The 16,828-nt window shown below is 38.4% G+C and overlaps 1 protein-coding gene across 1 annotated transcript in view; it reads right to left on the bottom strand.

The window, feature by feature from the left end:
- FAM83B (family with sequence similarity 83 member B) overlaps positions 4,809-16,828 on the bottom strand; it is a 103,054-nt gene continuing 91,034 nt past the window's right edge. The window contains exons 3-5 of the mRNA XM_018039254.1: positions 12,537-12,701; positions 11,741-11,865; positions 4,809-7,510 (exon numbers count right to left, since the gene is read on the bottom strand). Coding sequence (XP_017894743.1) covers positions 5,200-7,510; positions 11,741-11,865; positions 12,537-12,701 — 2,601 coding nt within the window. The 3' untranslated portion in view covers positions 4,809-5,199. The remainder of the gene's footprint in view (positions 7,511-11,740; positions 11,866-12,536; positions 12,702-16,828) is intronic.

The raw sequence follows: 16,828 nt of genomic DNA, 5'->3' as shown, positions 1-16,828 counted from the left end.
ATAAATTTTATACACACTGGGAAATTTAAAAATTCTTGTGGCTCACTTTCTGCATTTCTTTTTATTGTGGTGGGTCTGGAACTGAACTCTCAGTATCTCTGAGGTGTACTTGTGCATTTGAACAGAATCATCTCTTGTTCCAGGTGACTCATATCCTTTATTCAAGCTTGACCCTAGGATAAAAAGAACCACAAAGAAATGCCCTGATTTACAGAAGCTCCAGGCATCAAACTCACCATTTAACTTATATTTGTTAAATATAATATTTTTCTCATTTTTAAAAATGTAAAGTCATTCTGTATTTCTAAATACTTTCTCACTTACCTAGGTTATTTTCAAACTTTTTTTCTATGGTGCAAGATAGGCCTCCTGGGGTGGCGTCATCTACAAAAAATAAATACTTTTTCTACTGCAGCATTCAGCTTAGTGATAAAATTGAATACTATGGGTTGCACTGAACTACTTTTTATACTATCATTTCCCACATAGTGACACTTTATTCCAAGCCTCAAACCTATTTTAACTGATCAAATAAGTGTATTCAATAAAGAACAACTTAGTACCACTGTTAAGGGTAGAGTATGATCACTAAATATCAAATCTGGATAAATTATTATACAAAATATAGTAGTTAATAAAAAATGATGTTTATGAGATAATTCCAAAATTAACAGAGAAATATTTTGAAATATGTAAAAATCTAAATTCATGATGCAATAACTAAGTGAAAAACATCAGGGTCAGTGGTGAAATACATGGTATGAAGATAAAAAGTAAACAACATACAATATATTGATTTTGTACAAAATTATTTAATATTCATTTATGAGATCTAACAACAAAATTTGGAAGAATATTTACTAACATTGTAGGTATATAAAAAGTTGACTCTCTTTGGTTTATAATTTTACTTTTTTCTTTTTAAATATTCTAGAACCAAAATGAATTTTATGATAAAAAAATTTTTTAACCAGCATCACATATAAGTCACACATTATATGAAATAATGATTCTACTTTATATCCCTTAGCTTTAAGGCACATTAAGAATCAACAGATATTCGTAAAAGAAAATATCTGTGGAATAGTATTTGAATAACTAGAAAATCTTGAGTAAAGTTAAGTACAGCAAAATTATTTGGAGCACATCTCAATTAAATAAGATATCTGCTTCCACAAAAGTAGATGTTAAAATAAACCCAGACCTCAACACACTGTGTCAGAATTACGGCCAGCCCCAATCCCTGAAACAGGGGAATATCAGGGTATTCAGGACAAAGGCACTTAAACTGCTCTGAAACTATCTGCCAAGAATTACTTTGAAATCATACCTAATTTCTTGAGTTTCTGCTTACAAACTTTTACATTATGTAGACAGCAAAAATTGTCTCACCAAACTTTAATATGAAAGTACATCCAAGCGACATTATCTTCCCACCAATAACGGGGCAAAAAAGGAAACATATTACTTGAAATGACTACATCCATGAAGCCTGGGTGTGTCTGTTGAAAACTCAAAACCCTGAGTAAATCATCTGAAGCATTATGTGCTTGCTTTGTCTTAACCCTGGGAGTTCCTCAGCTTCAGAAACTTTGGAAAGTTAGCATGTATAGAGGCTGACATACAGATATTTGTGGAGGAAAAAAAATAGAAGAATAGTCCAAGATAAAAGGCAGAGAGGGAAGTGAATCTGCTGTGAAAAAGCCCACGCTACCTCACAGGTGAGTGGAATGAAGCCCTGGGCTTCCTAATCCATCAGTGAGAAGGGGAACTCAGCGACTACTTAAAAGCTCTCCCTGTTTCCAGAAATGATGGCAACTGCTGTGGAAAAAAAGAACAGGCTTTTGCATGTAATTAAGCATGATTAAAACTCTCGTCTTTATGTAATTTCAGCTTTATACAATTTCAGTTGCATTGCTGTAAATTTCAGGACTTCCAATTTCAGAGCTGCCTAATGACAGCCCATTAGCCCTTAGCTCTGAAAGAAGGCCCATCTAACAAAAAGAAAGAATGGATAATATTAAAGCCAAATTGGCTTGGTTAACCCTAGGTTCTGCTTTTTGATAAATCCATAAATAACTACAGTCCAGAATCACAAAAGAAAATTTTTCTAAGAACAAAACGAAAAATCTCACTCATTAAACATCAAATCTAATAGATCACACAATTGTCAGATGGCTCTAAAACTTAACACACAAATAATTAAAAACATTTTTTTTATTGCAACTGCAACTGAATTCCTTATTTGATTATAAAGAAATACATATTCCAAAGGCTATTTGAAAAATCAATTTTTTTTCTGGTAAATATACTTGAATACTTTTCCTGTGAAAAATGACTATTCACTCTTAATGTTTTATTTGTATACTGTTGAATCATTAGGAAGTGTGCAAATTTTCCAGTCTATTACACTCAGCTTTCCAAAACAAACAGATAGATACTCATGTTATAGCAGTTGGAAATTCCCTATGTTATAAGGGAGTTTTAAAACCAACTTTTATGAATGATGTGAAATTGAGTACCATACTCTGGATTTGTGTATATCAAATGTCCCTGCTGTAGTTACTTGTTTATTTTTGCAACCCTTAAAGAGATGGCTAAGGAGAAAGACAACTACTTTCAAAGAAGTTTCCTCAAGCAGAGCGGAGTAGAAGCCAACAAGTTATGATGTGGGTATAGTATTAAAAATACAGGCTTTTGTACTCAAACCCTCAGTTCAGTACAGTTCAGTCGCTCAGACATGTCCGACCCTGCGTCTACCGATAAGAGAGTTGAGCTCTTGAAAAGTTACACAACTTCTCTGAGGCTTAATTTTCTCATGTGCAAAAAGGAGGCATTAACTTCACAGGGTGACTGTGAATATGTAATGAGACAATATACTTAACTTTGCATTCTATTCATTGCCTAGCTCCTAACCTTCTCTAGAGCAAAAGCATTTTAGGGGCAAGTTCACGTCCGGTTCCTTTCCTCTTCCTCTCCTCGTCAAAGGTCAACTGGAAGGAGGTCAACATGTTGCCTAGCAATTAAAAATGGACTCCTAGGCTATGTTCAGAGAGCAGCCTCACCTACTAAAAGAGTTTTAAGCTCGGCATATGCTTGTTCAACTAAACCTTTCCTAGTTGATTGCTGTTGAGTCAGGAAATGTAAATGTTCTCTCATTTAATTCTCCACAGTTTGGGTGAAGCAGGTATTGAATATATTTGGGAAGTAACATGTGACAGAATGTTGTAGACACTTTAGTACCAGGGCTTACTGGTGATGTGGTTTGGGGCATTAGCTCTCTGAGTCACAGTGTCGCAATTATCATATGAGGAAAATGGTGCCCATAAAATATTGCTCGGAGGACTTCAGATCCTAGCTCAGGGCCTCGTCTGTGAATGCTGGGTTTCTGCTCCTGCTATCCTTTGTTTTCTTGTCATGTTTCTTATCATGGTTTTAAAATACTGTGGAAAATTATGTTAATGCCATTATTTGACATTATTTTACTTAGTAATGATGTAGCTTTTAATATTTGACTGAATTTTGAATTTTTAAAACATGCTGTCCCATATAGCAACTTAGAAGGTGTAAAACAATTTAAAGTGTCATGTGGGACTTCCCCGGAGGCTCAGATGGTAAAGCATCTGTTGGCAACGCAAGAAACCCAGGTCCAACCTCTGGATGGGGAAGACCCTCTAAAGAAGAGAATGGCTCCCCACACCAATATTCCTGCCTGGAGAACTCCATGGACAGAGGAACCTGGGGACTACAGTCCATGGGGTCGCAAAGAGCCAGACACAACTGAGTGACCGACACTTAACTTATGGGACTTCCCTGGCACTCCAGTGGTTAAGATGCCATACTTCCATGTCAGGGGCTGCAGGCTCAATCCCTGGTCAGGGAACTAAGATCCTGCACTCCTTGCTGCACAGCCGTACCTGCCCCGCCCCCACCAAAAAAAAATATGTCATAGAAACACTTTCCACTCTCAAATAATGCATTGTTTCTTGAATTCTGCTCTTTGTGAATGAAAAAAAAAAAAACAAACAAGTTATACCGTCTCTGTAATGAATATGGAACTTTTATTTCATTACTCTAAGAAAGGCAAAAGGGGATCTTATGAACTACATACCATCATCAAACTAAAATATAGAAAGATTTAAAAGTTTCAATCAGGCCCCAAGGTCATAGAAGAACCAGGCCATGCAGCACTTTTCATTGTCATCAGGGTCCTCTCAAGAAAGCACTATGCAGCTGGAGTGTATTTGGCATAGTATAGGAAAGAGCAAAGGGTATAGTAAAGAGGATAGTATAATAAAGAGCAAAGGGTTTTGCAAGCAAAGAGTTTTGCCAGCAAAACACCTAAGCACTCTCATACTAATCCAAGATAAAAATTTATGTGGAAGGTTACAGTTTTAAAGTCTTCTTCATATTAGAAAAAGGAGGGGAATAATTTAGGTTTTCCAAATTCCTTCTGGCTTTCTATAAGTTTGAAGGAAAGAATGACTATAAAAGTTCAGCAGGGTGGCAACAGTTTCCCTTGGTCCAAAGTGGAAATAAGCACATTCTGAAAATAAATTTCTATGATTAATTTGAAATACCTGAGGCCAATACTTTGCAAATACTTCAGATATACAATGTGCTGAGCTATATAGTTTAAATTGTACTATTACTGCCCTACCAGTTTCACAGAAAAATTAATAAAACATTTATAAAATACAAGTTATCCTGTAGAATTGAAAAGTAATTGAAAACGACAAATGCTTTGCCCTATTTTCTCATAATTTGAAGATATGAAAACCCCACAAAGACATAGTATAAAAGACTGCTGACAGTGTCATGATCATTTTTAATAAGGAAAGAGTTTGCAATGAATGGCTAAAATCCATACACCATCTCTCCACTAAAGCTTCCATTTAAGACAAGCAGATAGAAAACAATTTCATTACACTTGTCTTACCATTTAAAAATCATGTATTTATAGACATTCCATCTATAGTGTAATTAAGCACAACTAATTTTATCACACAGAACAATACTGTACATATGTGAGTTGGTAAACACATACATCATACCTCAAATTCTGCCCCCATAGAAATCTATTAGCATATTATAAAAATATGCTAATTTTTCCATGCTAACATTCCATAATGTTCTTTGGACAACTATTTACAGCCACATTGATTTTATATTTTAAAGTCTATTTGTAATTATAGTAGCTCATTTATTTTTGTGTATGAAGTTTCCAAACTTCTGCATAAATCCTCGAAATTTGTTTTCATTTGGCTGAAATGAGTGGTAAACACCAGTGTTATAATTAAGCATTGGGCTGGACCTGCCATAACTATTGCCCATAGTTGAGGATTTCACTTCTGGGCGGTGTGTACTGCTATTTGGCACGTTGCTTGTTGGCTGGATAGAGCTTTCAATCTTACAAAATGGCTCAAAACGACTGTAAACACGCCGATCAATTGAATGAGTTCTCAGAAGCTCATCATTGGGCTTTGATCTTGGAGAAGAAGTTGGTTTTCTTTCAGGAACAACAACTGCTTTAATCTCCTTTGAATCTCGGTACTGGATCTGCTCGGTGTTGAATCTGGGGGCAGAGGCATCTCCTGCTCCTTCTGAGAACTTGCTTTCAGCTGGACCTGAAGAAGCTATGGTTTTGTTACTTTCATTGGATGGAGAACGTATCCTCTGGGGTGAATGTCCTGCTACATCTTCCTTACTCTTGTGGATGCTGCCTGGAGAGTTGGATGAAGAGGAATGCTTTCTCCTAGGTGATGAATCATTTTTGGGTTCTGATTTTTTTTGTTTTTGATTCTCTTCAGCCTCAGAAATTAAGGTGTCAGAACTACTACACATTCTGTAAAAGGCAGGTGCTTTGTTTTTGGATAGATTGTCTTTCTTTTCTGGGGCAAGGCTAAGTAATGACCTTAACTTCTGAGATCCCTTTTTCAAAAAATTTGGGGAACCCTTCACTTCTTTCTTGGAAGTGACTTCTTTGTTGGGCTCCTCTTTATTCACATCCAGCAACGCAGCCATGGAAATTGACTTGGTAGCAGTGCCACTTGGAGGATCTCCCTTGGGAACCTCCTCTTCCCCCTCCTCCTCCTCTTCCACACCATGGGTCACATTGTGCATGCTTTTAGAACTTTTTAACAAATCCTCTTTAGGTTTTTCTGGTTGTCTCACTGGATTCCTGGTAAGTGTGCTATACACATAATGCTTACTATTTCCATGATTCATATTGGCTTTTGAATGGTCAAAGAATGGGAAACTGCGCCTTTTAAGCAGATTCTCATTTTTCTGACTCTTTAGGTTTTCTGTCTGCTTGTTTGCACATAAGGTTGTATATACATAGTTGTTTGACTCCGTAGGGCCATTTGTAGTTGAGTTTAAAGCTGGTGGGTGGCTTTCAGGAACCTGTAAGGTATGCATTTTTGGTGCCTCTGGCTGTATTGAGAACTTGGGTGTTGACTCCTCTGAGGGTTTGTCTGTCATAAGCTGTGCGCCTGTTGGGGTGTCTGGGATCTTTCTAGGTGTGTCACTTCCCTGGGAACCAACGACAGTTGAATTTGAGGAATCAGTTGTACAACTGTTGACCTCCTGCTGCTCAGGTAAAGTGGGTTTAAACACGAGAGAGGAACGAAGCCGAGAGTGAGTGTACAGGGCGCTGGCTTTCAAATTCTCATGTCCCTCATAGCCCTCAAACCTGTCGGTGGGAGCAGATCCGTTGGAATCAGGGGCAGCTTCCGAATGGTCATTTAAGTAGGACTCAATTCTCCAGTTACGCAAAAATGACTTTGTGGTATGTTCAAGGGTTGGCATGCGTTGTTGCAAGAAGCGAATATGATTATCTGTCCCGTTAAAAGACCTCCGCACGTTGGAATTCCTTTCTGGAAGATTGGTCGTCTTCCTCTGGGCAAGGCGGTCAGCAAAACTCTGGGCAGGTGTGTGCTGGTGGCCTCCGTAGCCGCCCCGGGATGACGATGCCACGCTGAGACTGTCTGAAGGCCTTTTCCAGTTCCCAGGAGCATTAACATTCCGATTCAGAGCCCTGTTGAGCAGCAAGTATGGCGTCGATTCTGGCTGTTCCCCGGCATAACTGTGCCTCTTCCAATTTTCATTTAACTGACTGTGCTGAGGCTGACGGATTGGACCATTAAAGTTGGGAACAAAGTGAGGTTTGTAGGCATGATTTCTTAAGTTGAATTTGTCATGTTCATTGCGAGTATATATCCCTCTGTTTTTGAAGTAGCTAGAATCTAGTTTATGAATGCTGTCTTGTCTGCCAAAAAGGTTTCTTTGGCTGGAAACAGAAGCTAAGGAAGACACGGAGCGCTGGTAAGTGCCGTTCTCCCAGAGGGCTTTGCCGTGGTTCACCCTGACTGACTCTTCTGGGGCAAAAGAGCTGGGGACACAGGACCTGGCGTAGAGAGTTCTAAACTCCTCGTCGAAAGACTCAACAAGTTGTCCCGTGATTATCTGAACCATGCTGAGATGTGCTTTTTCAAATGACCACATGTAGCTGGAGAAAAAAAAAAAAAAAAGCAAAATTGGCAAATGTTAACCATGTTGACGATACTTAGCTCTACTAAGATGTGTCATTTAATATTGACAACGAGTATTTTTGTTTTCTTTAATTACCATAATTTAGAGCTTCAGTCATTATATCTTTGCAATATGTCTCCTCACTCCTGTATTCATATTTTAAATAACAAAGCAACTCAAGTCCTGGCTTTGAATCCATCCATAATTTTGAGAAGTACACGGAAAGCTGAGTGTACATTTTACATCTCTGCCTACTAAGATTTTATGGAGCAAAATATGGTATTCTACTTTATATGCAGCACCCTGGTCAGGTGCAGGCAAGCTGGTATTGGAGGAAAAGTTGAGAAAACTGGCCTCCTCCAAGCCAACTGTTCCACATGAACTTGGACATTAGTTTCCTCCCAGCCAGAATGAGAATAAGGACAGAATAATTACTACAATTCCTTATGGTCATAATATGTCGGGATGCAAGACAGTCTGTGCTAATGCACATATTTCATCTCTGTGTCTTAAGAGCACATGGAGTTCCGGGTGCTAGAAGGTGGAAACAGACATAGGATTTGCGGCAGCAGGCTCAGCCACTAAAGACATCCTTCAATTCACTCAGTGTCCACCGTAAATTCAGTACTCACAGACCAAGCCAGTTAGAATGCCAATTAAGATCTCTGCTTGTAGAATACAACTGCTTTTATGTACAAAAATGCCTTTATTGTACTTTGTGGAATTTCTAAATCTCTTTCCCAGAGTTTAGACGTGACACTTGTCTTGAAGTTTCATATATAATTTTAAATCTTATTTTAGAAAATCTTGATAATGTAACATGTAGCGACACTGAGCTGAAAAAGCCACTGTAATATGCTAGGCCTCAAAAAAATGGACATGATATAATGGAGGGGTAATATGAAAGGAGCATACTGCTTATACAGGGAAGACAGTAACAAAGGCAGATGGAAATATTAAAAGAATGTACAGAACAATAAAACATATAAAATATCACAAGCAGCAGTGTGCAACTTAAAAATCTTATTCTGATATGTTCAATTTTCTCTAGTGTGCTTACTAAACGCATGGTACGAGCAGCGTACGTCAAGGTACTTTTTATGTACAGATGTGTGACAACCAGGATGACTTACAAGAAATGGTACAAGAGTGAATTGTTACAGGAATTTTCAATCCAACTGTAGATATGAATATAAAATTTGCTAAAAACAGCAAGCAAAGGCATGAATGATCAGCTTTCAAATAGGAGGATATCCCCAGAGACAGTAAGAGATTGGCAGTATTTTGAAATTAGAAGCCAGGAATTTCAGATATGAAAAGTGGGAAAACCATTTTGGGGAAAGGAGAAACATGGAAAAAGAAAGGGAACAAGAGTGGTCATGTTTTGGCTGAACACAGAAAGCAAATTATGCTTAGTTGAAGTAAGAAGCTAAAGAGCAGACTGATGGGGTCTTCTCTGACAGTCCAGTGGTTAAGATTTCACTTTCCCAATTCAAGGGGTGAGGGTCTGATCCCTGGTCAGGGAAGTAAGATTCCACATGCCTCGTGGCCAAAAAACAGAAGCAAAAAACAGAAGCAATACGGTAACCAACTCAACAGACTCTAAAAATGGTCCACAGCAAAATAAAATATTTAAACTCGTGGAGGAAATCTTGAAAACAAAGCAAAGAGATCACAAGATTAAAAAATAAAAAAAAAACTTACAAAATTCTCTCTCAGTCAAACCTGTGGACAATACTAAGTATCTTCCAGGTTTTACTATGACAATTTCAAATGAGGGTATCCAATTCAAGATTTGATTTCCATACATTGTCCATGTACAATACACATTACAGTATACACTGTATACATGCAATACACAATGTACAATATACATTGTCAAGAAAAGCTTGTGTGTTTTATGTCCTCATTGTTGGTATCATGATGCAGCCAGACTGCTGTGTCTTCCTGATAACCCTGTCCTCACGATGTGTGAGCTATCACAGCGTGAGACCTGGGAGTATAGATGCCAGACCTCTCTAGAAACATTGGGAGCCTAGCATATAAAGACACTTTATGGCAAAGAAATATGAATTAAGGTATGTATAAAATAGCTAATGAGAACTGACTGTAGAGCGCAGGGAACTGTTCTCAGTGCTCTGCGGTGACCTCAATGGGAAGGAAATCTGAGGAAGAGGGGATACATGTCTCTGTATGGCTGATTTATTCTGCTGTACAGTAGAAACTCATGCAACACTGTAAAGCAACTATACTCCAGTAAAAACAGCAACATCAAAAAGGAGGCATTCGGAATTTGCCTACAAGGAAAACAATGGCAATACCAGAACAGAGACTTGAAAGCTATTTCTACCCAAAAGAGTGTTCATTTTTAACCAGTTTCCACAAAAACCAGTTCATAACTGTTCCACTAGATCCTGCCCTCATATTTGCTGATAAGAAAAATCCATAATGATTAGGCAGGAAAAAAAAAATGGCAAGTGCTACAAGCCCTTTAAAAAAATCATTTTTTAAAAGAAGTCTATTTGAAATTAACATGAAATAATAGAGAGAAGAGTTGTTAGATAATAGTTTTGATGAATTTTAATAATCTGTGGTCCTACAAGTCCATATTCATTTCCACAAATAGTAACTTAAGTTTTGCCTCTGTCTTATGATGTAGATGAGAAGCTAAAGAGTTTCTGTAGCTATTTGTTTGTTCTTCCCAACACCAGTTTTAAAGTAGCTCAGTTATAGTCATCTCAAAAGATATCACCTATTAATAGTAAGACGAAGCTGACATGAAGTTATTGCTGAAGATAATCTCCAAAGTAAAGTTAATAATAAAAATAGAAAGCACTCATTAGGATGAGATTACCTAGTAAACACCATTCCAAAAGTCAAGTGAACTCTCATTTTAATTAAAATTTTCAATTAAAACCCCTCTAAAACCAAGCGGGTCTGAACAAATAGATACACAAATAATGAGTCTTTGCAATAATTCATTAACTTCAAGCACTGCTCTTAACACATTTTCCTTTAAAGCTGCAAAGAGGATTTTCACTAGAGGATCCCTGAGCAAATATTAACAGTTAAAACATGCCTAGAATAATAGCTGCCTTTGGGGGTTTTTGATGCATTAACTCATTTAATTCTCATGACACAAGATAGGTTCTATGATTATGCTCCTTTTACCCAGGAAGAAATTAACATGCAACCAAAGTAACTTGCCATGGCCATTCCCTTCAATGCGCTGCCTCCTTTTTCTGGACTTTTAAGTTCTTAAGACAAGAGGCAAACTTTTCCCTTGCCTTATCCTGTTGACATCCACAGCTCTCCTGAATTTTTCCCACAGCCTTTACTAGTGAGTCTACTGTGCTCTGGTGACCCAGGAGTTCAGGTGTTTGTTGGCATTTTTATCTGCCTATTGTTATGACCTTACTGTGTGACCCATTCAAGATCTATGTCTGAAATTTATAAGGGAGTTTCAAGGCAGCACTTTACTCTAGAGCCAGCCGGACCTGGACTTGGTTGCCAGACCTGAACTGCCTTTTGGTCCTTAGCTGTGATGTTTTTAGACAAGCCACTGAACCTTCTAGAACTTCAGTTTCATCATTTATAAAATGTAGATAAAAACAAGTGCCTTGCAGATACACTGTAAGGACTGGGAATGAAACGTAAAGGCTAAGTTAGAACAGAAATGGATGTATTCCTCCAGTGGTAGTATAGAAAGAGGCCAAGGAGTAGACCGGGGGCTGGGAAACCCACCTACCATAGCATTTAAACAGTCAGACTCTTCAGTGAGTTTTCAGTAACACTGTGATTACAGCATAAGAATCATCAGGGTCTTAATAATACTAAAATAATAAGAGCAACCCATTAAGCAGGTTCTTCCAAGAGATACAGCTTCTATTTATGTGAACAATTATTATGCTTCATACTGTTTTCATAAGGAACAAAAACACCTTAAGCATTATAAATCTTTAGGGAACCTGAGATATTATTCAATTCCCTCATTTGGGGGAGGAAGAGTTTAAAGCCCAAGTAAGTTATGTGACTTGCTGATGACTTAATATTCTTTCAGCCAGAACTGAAATGCAAGTCTCTCCAAGTTTTCCACGCAAGGATTCTTTTACTTTTAAGAAATAACTAAGCAGATTACATTAAAGCTTGAAACTCATAAATTCTATAAATGATTGATAATACTGGAGTGTAAATACAATGACCTTACCTGTAGGAACCAAACATAACTTTCTGGCAGTCAACCAGCAAAAATTTCTGTTCCATTTTTCCATGAAATTTTGCCCCTGTTTTGGAAAGATAATCTTGACCTTTTACTGTCCGCACTCGAATATTCTAGAATTGAATGTAAAAATAAATATTATGGTTAGAGTGGGGATATTTTGAAAAGTAAAATATATTAATATAAAAACTTTTTAATCAAAAAAGTACAGAGGTAACAATTTTGTTAAACATATAACAACAATAAAGATAGAGAAGTACATTTTAAAACAAAACCTGAAAAGAAAGCACTCAAAGAAAACAGTCACTTAAATCATGCATTTTAATATAATTGAAATCATTTATACATGACGGTTTTATAAATCTCTTAGGGTCCTACTGCAAGAGCTCCTTTCAGGTTATAGTAGCATGACAACAAACAAGATGAAAATTCGCCTTCATCTTGATGACTCAGACATCACTGAAATGATTGTGACAAGAAACATCTGCTGAATGAAAGAATCACTCAAGTCAGTTGTTTCAAGGTTGCCCATGTAAAACGGAAACATTAATTATGACTGACAGCAAAGTTAGCTCAGGAGCTTAAGTGCCCCACCATCAAGAAAAGGACCCTATAAAACCATCATGAAGATGATGAAGTCGTAATCTGAAAAGGACAAGGGGACCCGTCTGTGGTCGCCACCTTCAATATATGGTGTGCACCTGGAGTGACATAGCTCACTGTGCCTCTCATTTGACTGAGGCAGAGCACCTGAAGAAAAGAAAATGAAGTACGGAGTTCTTACTCTGAGACGCTGAACGTGACAGCCCTGTTTCTCGGTCATGCTCAGGAAATGACTAAACTTGGACTCATCAAGCAGAATGTACACAGATATTCCTCGAGTTGATGCCTCCACAATTTCTTTGAAAATGTCCACGTCTGTAAATACATCCATCGCTAAGGCAATGACCTGTTAAAGATACAAATAGGAAACGATGTTAGATACCCAATAGAGAAAGACCAAGAAAGCGCTTGCTTTCAGAAAAAAGTGGATAAAATAGAAAATAGCTAAATGTATATTGAAAATAAACTATTTACAGATTTATCACATTAAATAATTTCATACTAGCTTTAAGTCAAAGGGGAATCTGCATTTCAGTAGAATGTTGAGTGAAGGGCAGATGTGAATCTTGGTAATTGAGGTTGTCTGCAGGGTGGATGGAGGGGGCAGTTAGGTGAAGGGTGGAAATTAGTGCTAATGTTTCTCATGGGAAATATTTCCAGGGGAAAGCAAGATTTCTGGAACTAGTTGTTAGGAATAAAAGTCTTGGTGAACAGGGACAGAAAAAGAATCTTCTAGAAATAGAAATATAGTGAGAAAGGACCAAGATAAGAAAGGTATAAGGGGAGTTGAAGACCAAAAAATTAAATACATATGCCTAAAATTAGCAGAGCAGACAGAACAAGTAAATGAAAAAAAAATGAACAAAAACAGATGATTAAAAAGGTAAATAGAGAAAGAAATATCCTTAAGGAGCAGGCCCCCAAAATGGAGAGAGTCCAAGTTAACAGTTGAAAACAGAACCAATACTGACTCTGAGAAGCAAGGGGAAGGAAATGACGCTGAAGTCATTCAACGGACCACCCACTACATGCCAGATGAGAAGGGCAGAATCCCTGCCCTTTGCCAAGCTTACAAAGTGGGGAAAGAGGCCATAAACAATGCATCGAAGAGGGAAATTACGTGATAAGCTTAAGATAATGTTTGCTGGGGAAAAATTAGAGCAGGATGAGGAAGGTCACGAGTTCCTGGAAATTGAGAAGTAGGGGTCTGTGGCGTCTCTGAGAGAATTTAAAAAGGCCCTTAAGGTGGATATCCTAACAGATTGTATCTCAAGCAGGGGGACCCCACAGTGCAAAGGCCCTACCTCAGGTTTAAGGAACAGCAAGGGTGGGAAATAAAACAAGAAATGGAAAAACTTATCAGAAAGCCTTGAAGACGTTACAAAGCTTTCCATGTTATTTCCTAAATAAAATGTCAGCTGTTGAAACTCTTTATTGAGGCAATAATGTGGTCTCATTTATGTTCAAAAAAGATTGCTCTGGCCTCTGTGTTAAGAACAGACAGTAAGACTAGGAGGCATGGTGGAAACAGGGAGGCCAGTTAGAACCACCGGAGCGATTCCAGTGGGAGGTTACAGTGGCCCGGACCAGAACGGTACTGGGAGCCGTCACCTCCAGTGATGAGCAGAAACAGTCAACACGGGGTGCTTTGAGCTGCAAGGACTTCTGTATGGGCTGAATGTGGGATGAGAGAGAATGAGGGGAAAAGAGCATGACTCTTAAGATTTTGGGGCTCTTTAACCTCAAGGACCAAGTTGTCATCAACTGACATAGGGGAGGGTACAGCTGGAGTAATGTTTAGTTAAAAGATTAAAAAGTCAAGGGACCTGGATATTCAAGGGGAATGCCGCGTAGGGAGGTCTAGGGCAGAACTGTCAGCTGGGTGTCATAGGGTAGATATGATGACTAAATCCAAGTCAACAAGGGAGACGAGGTGAATAAGTTAGGTGGTCTAGTACAAGCGGTAGGGCAGCAAAGGAAAGCTAAGCAAAGGGGGTATCCTGAGAGGCACGTCAAGACAAGGTGTTAACAAGAAGGGTGTCCTCAGGGGTGTGCTATCATGCCATAAGGCCAAGTAACACGGGGATTAATTATTCATCGGATTTAGTAATATACAGGTTATTGATGATTTCACAGTGTAGTTTTAGTGGAACAGTGAGATCAAAAGCTTTCTAGGGAGGGTTTTAAGAGAGCTTGGCTGGACAGACACTGGAAATAGCACGTACAGGTAACTCTTTTTGAGTAATCTGGCTACGATAAGAAGCAGAAAATTGGGGCGGTAGCAGTGGGTTAAGCTGGGTCAATGGAAGTTGTATGTTTTACTTTAAGGTGAGAGAAGTAACAGCAGGTCTATGTGCTAATGAAATGCTCCAGTGAACAGTGAAAATTAATGATGCAAGAGATAGTTGGAGGTGGTATGGGGAATTGGGGGTTTCTGGAGGAAAGTCTTAGAGTAGGCAATAAAATACAGGCTACAGGGGTAAAATAATCAGAGTACAGGGAATAAAGGCCAGTAAAAGATCACTGTACTACCAAGGCAGAAGCCAGGTAGAAGGTGGTGGAGGGAGGGCAGGTGTGGTGCTTGTGGTGGCGGGGGGTATGATGTTCTCTGAATGCTGCCATTTTCTTTGTGAGATGGGAAGACCCTGGGTTATGGAAGACATGTAAGCATATGAGGAAAGGGGCATAAATAGTCATCTAAGATGATAGAAAAGGCAATAGGGCATGAAGGTAGTGTAACTGCAGGGCAGCATTAAGAACCCATCAAGTCATTAAAATGAGACCAGTCAATGTGGTTGTGAAGAGGGGAGCAGTCATGTAGCACACAGTCAACTGAAATGCTCCAGTGAAGAGTGAAAATTAACGATGAAGGAGATAGAAGATGTGTAATGTAGGGGATTTCCCTTGTAGTTCAGATGGGAAAGAATCTGCCTGTAGTGCAGGAGGCCCAGGTTCGATCCCTGGGTCGGGAAGATCCCCTGGAGAAGGAAATGGCAACCCACTCCAGCATCCTTGCCTGGAAAATCCCATGGACAGAAGAGCCTCGTGGGCTGCAGTCCATGGGGTCGCAAAGAGTTGGACATGACTGAGTGACTAACACGCACGTACATACAATGTTCAATAGCTAAGATGATTGATCCTGGGGTTTAAACTCGATCAAGAGAGGAGAGATGGTGTCACAGATGTGAGAGGCAGGGAAACAGGGGTAGGATCAATGAATCTGAGGTCTCGCTGGGACTAAATGATAATTAAATATTAAGGAATTGTCATTAATTTTTTATAATAACAGCAATATAATCATAAAAGGTAATATCTATCCTTTCTTTTAAACAGACACATTAATATAGCTGCAGATAAAAATTGTATTTAATTCACATTATAAAAGGTGAACCAAAATTGGTGATGAAAAGTGAAAGCCAGTTGATGGTACATGAGTGTTTTATATGCTGTTTTTTCTACTTTTGAAAATTTCCACAGCACAAAGTTAAAAATAAATAGTTAAGCGAATAAGTGGACATTGGATATTAGCAGGTTCCGGAGGTACCATGTGCCAGAAATACAAGCAGGAGTGTTGGTCAGAGGAGGATGAATTGGGTCCTACAGGATCTGCAGTTACCGACTGTGATGCTATCAAGGACCTGATTGGGAGTTAGGGCTGAGACGCATGTAGGACAAGATCGTGGAAGGAGAGCAGGAAAAGGATCCTTTCCACACATACTGAAATTGCCACCAGAACTGCTGAAAAGAGTGACGGCACCAAGCAACAAAAATGGTCAAGAAACAAGAAGGAAAAGAAATACCCTGGCGATAGGCACATGGAAGCAACCACTAAGATAATGTGTTGGATACACTGCAAGTACACAGATGAAGAAGGTCACGGATAATATCTGGTTTAATCCAATAAGATCCTAGAACAAAATACTGGACCGTGTTCAAACAACACAAGATGACATTCTTTAAACTATCAATAAAACATACTTCAATCAGATTTTCTTGAGGAAGAATAATTTCAATCATTCTAATGGCCTCCCATGACCCTTTCCTTATTTATGATTGAGATGAGGTGCCAGAAGGGAGAAGCTAGTGGGAACAGCCTCATCTGTGTCTTCTACATACTCTTTAGAAAATCAAACATGTGAAAAACCTTCAGTCACATCCACAATTATTAATGTGTTTATGATACAGTAATGAGTGATGTGATGGTATATGGACATTGACATAAAGAAATGAAAGTGTCCATTTTACAAACTTATTTTACAAATAACTTTAAAAGCCATGTCTGGAGCAGTCTAGCACTAATTTTTTAACTAAAATGGGATTTTTTAAATAGAAAAATAGTTTCACACTATATGGCATTTAAAAAAAAATGACCAGCATATCTAAAGAATTTATTTATAATTTGCCAGAAAAATCATGTAGCAAATTACTTCAGACTTTGGGAATGAACACAAATGTATGACAGATAAATAAAGG

The sequence above is a fragment of the Capra hircus genome, chromosome 23, assembly GCF_001704415.2.
Source record: "Capra hircus breed San Clemente chromosome 23, ASM170441v1, whole genome shotgun sequence".
Lineage (NCBI taxonomy): Eukaryota > Metazoa > Chordata > Mammalia > Artiodactyla > Bovidae > Capra > Capra hircus.
Note: the sequence above shows the minus strand (reverse complement) of the source record. Positions and strands in the feature narration are given on the sequence as shown.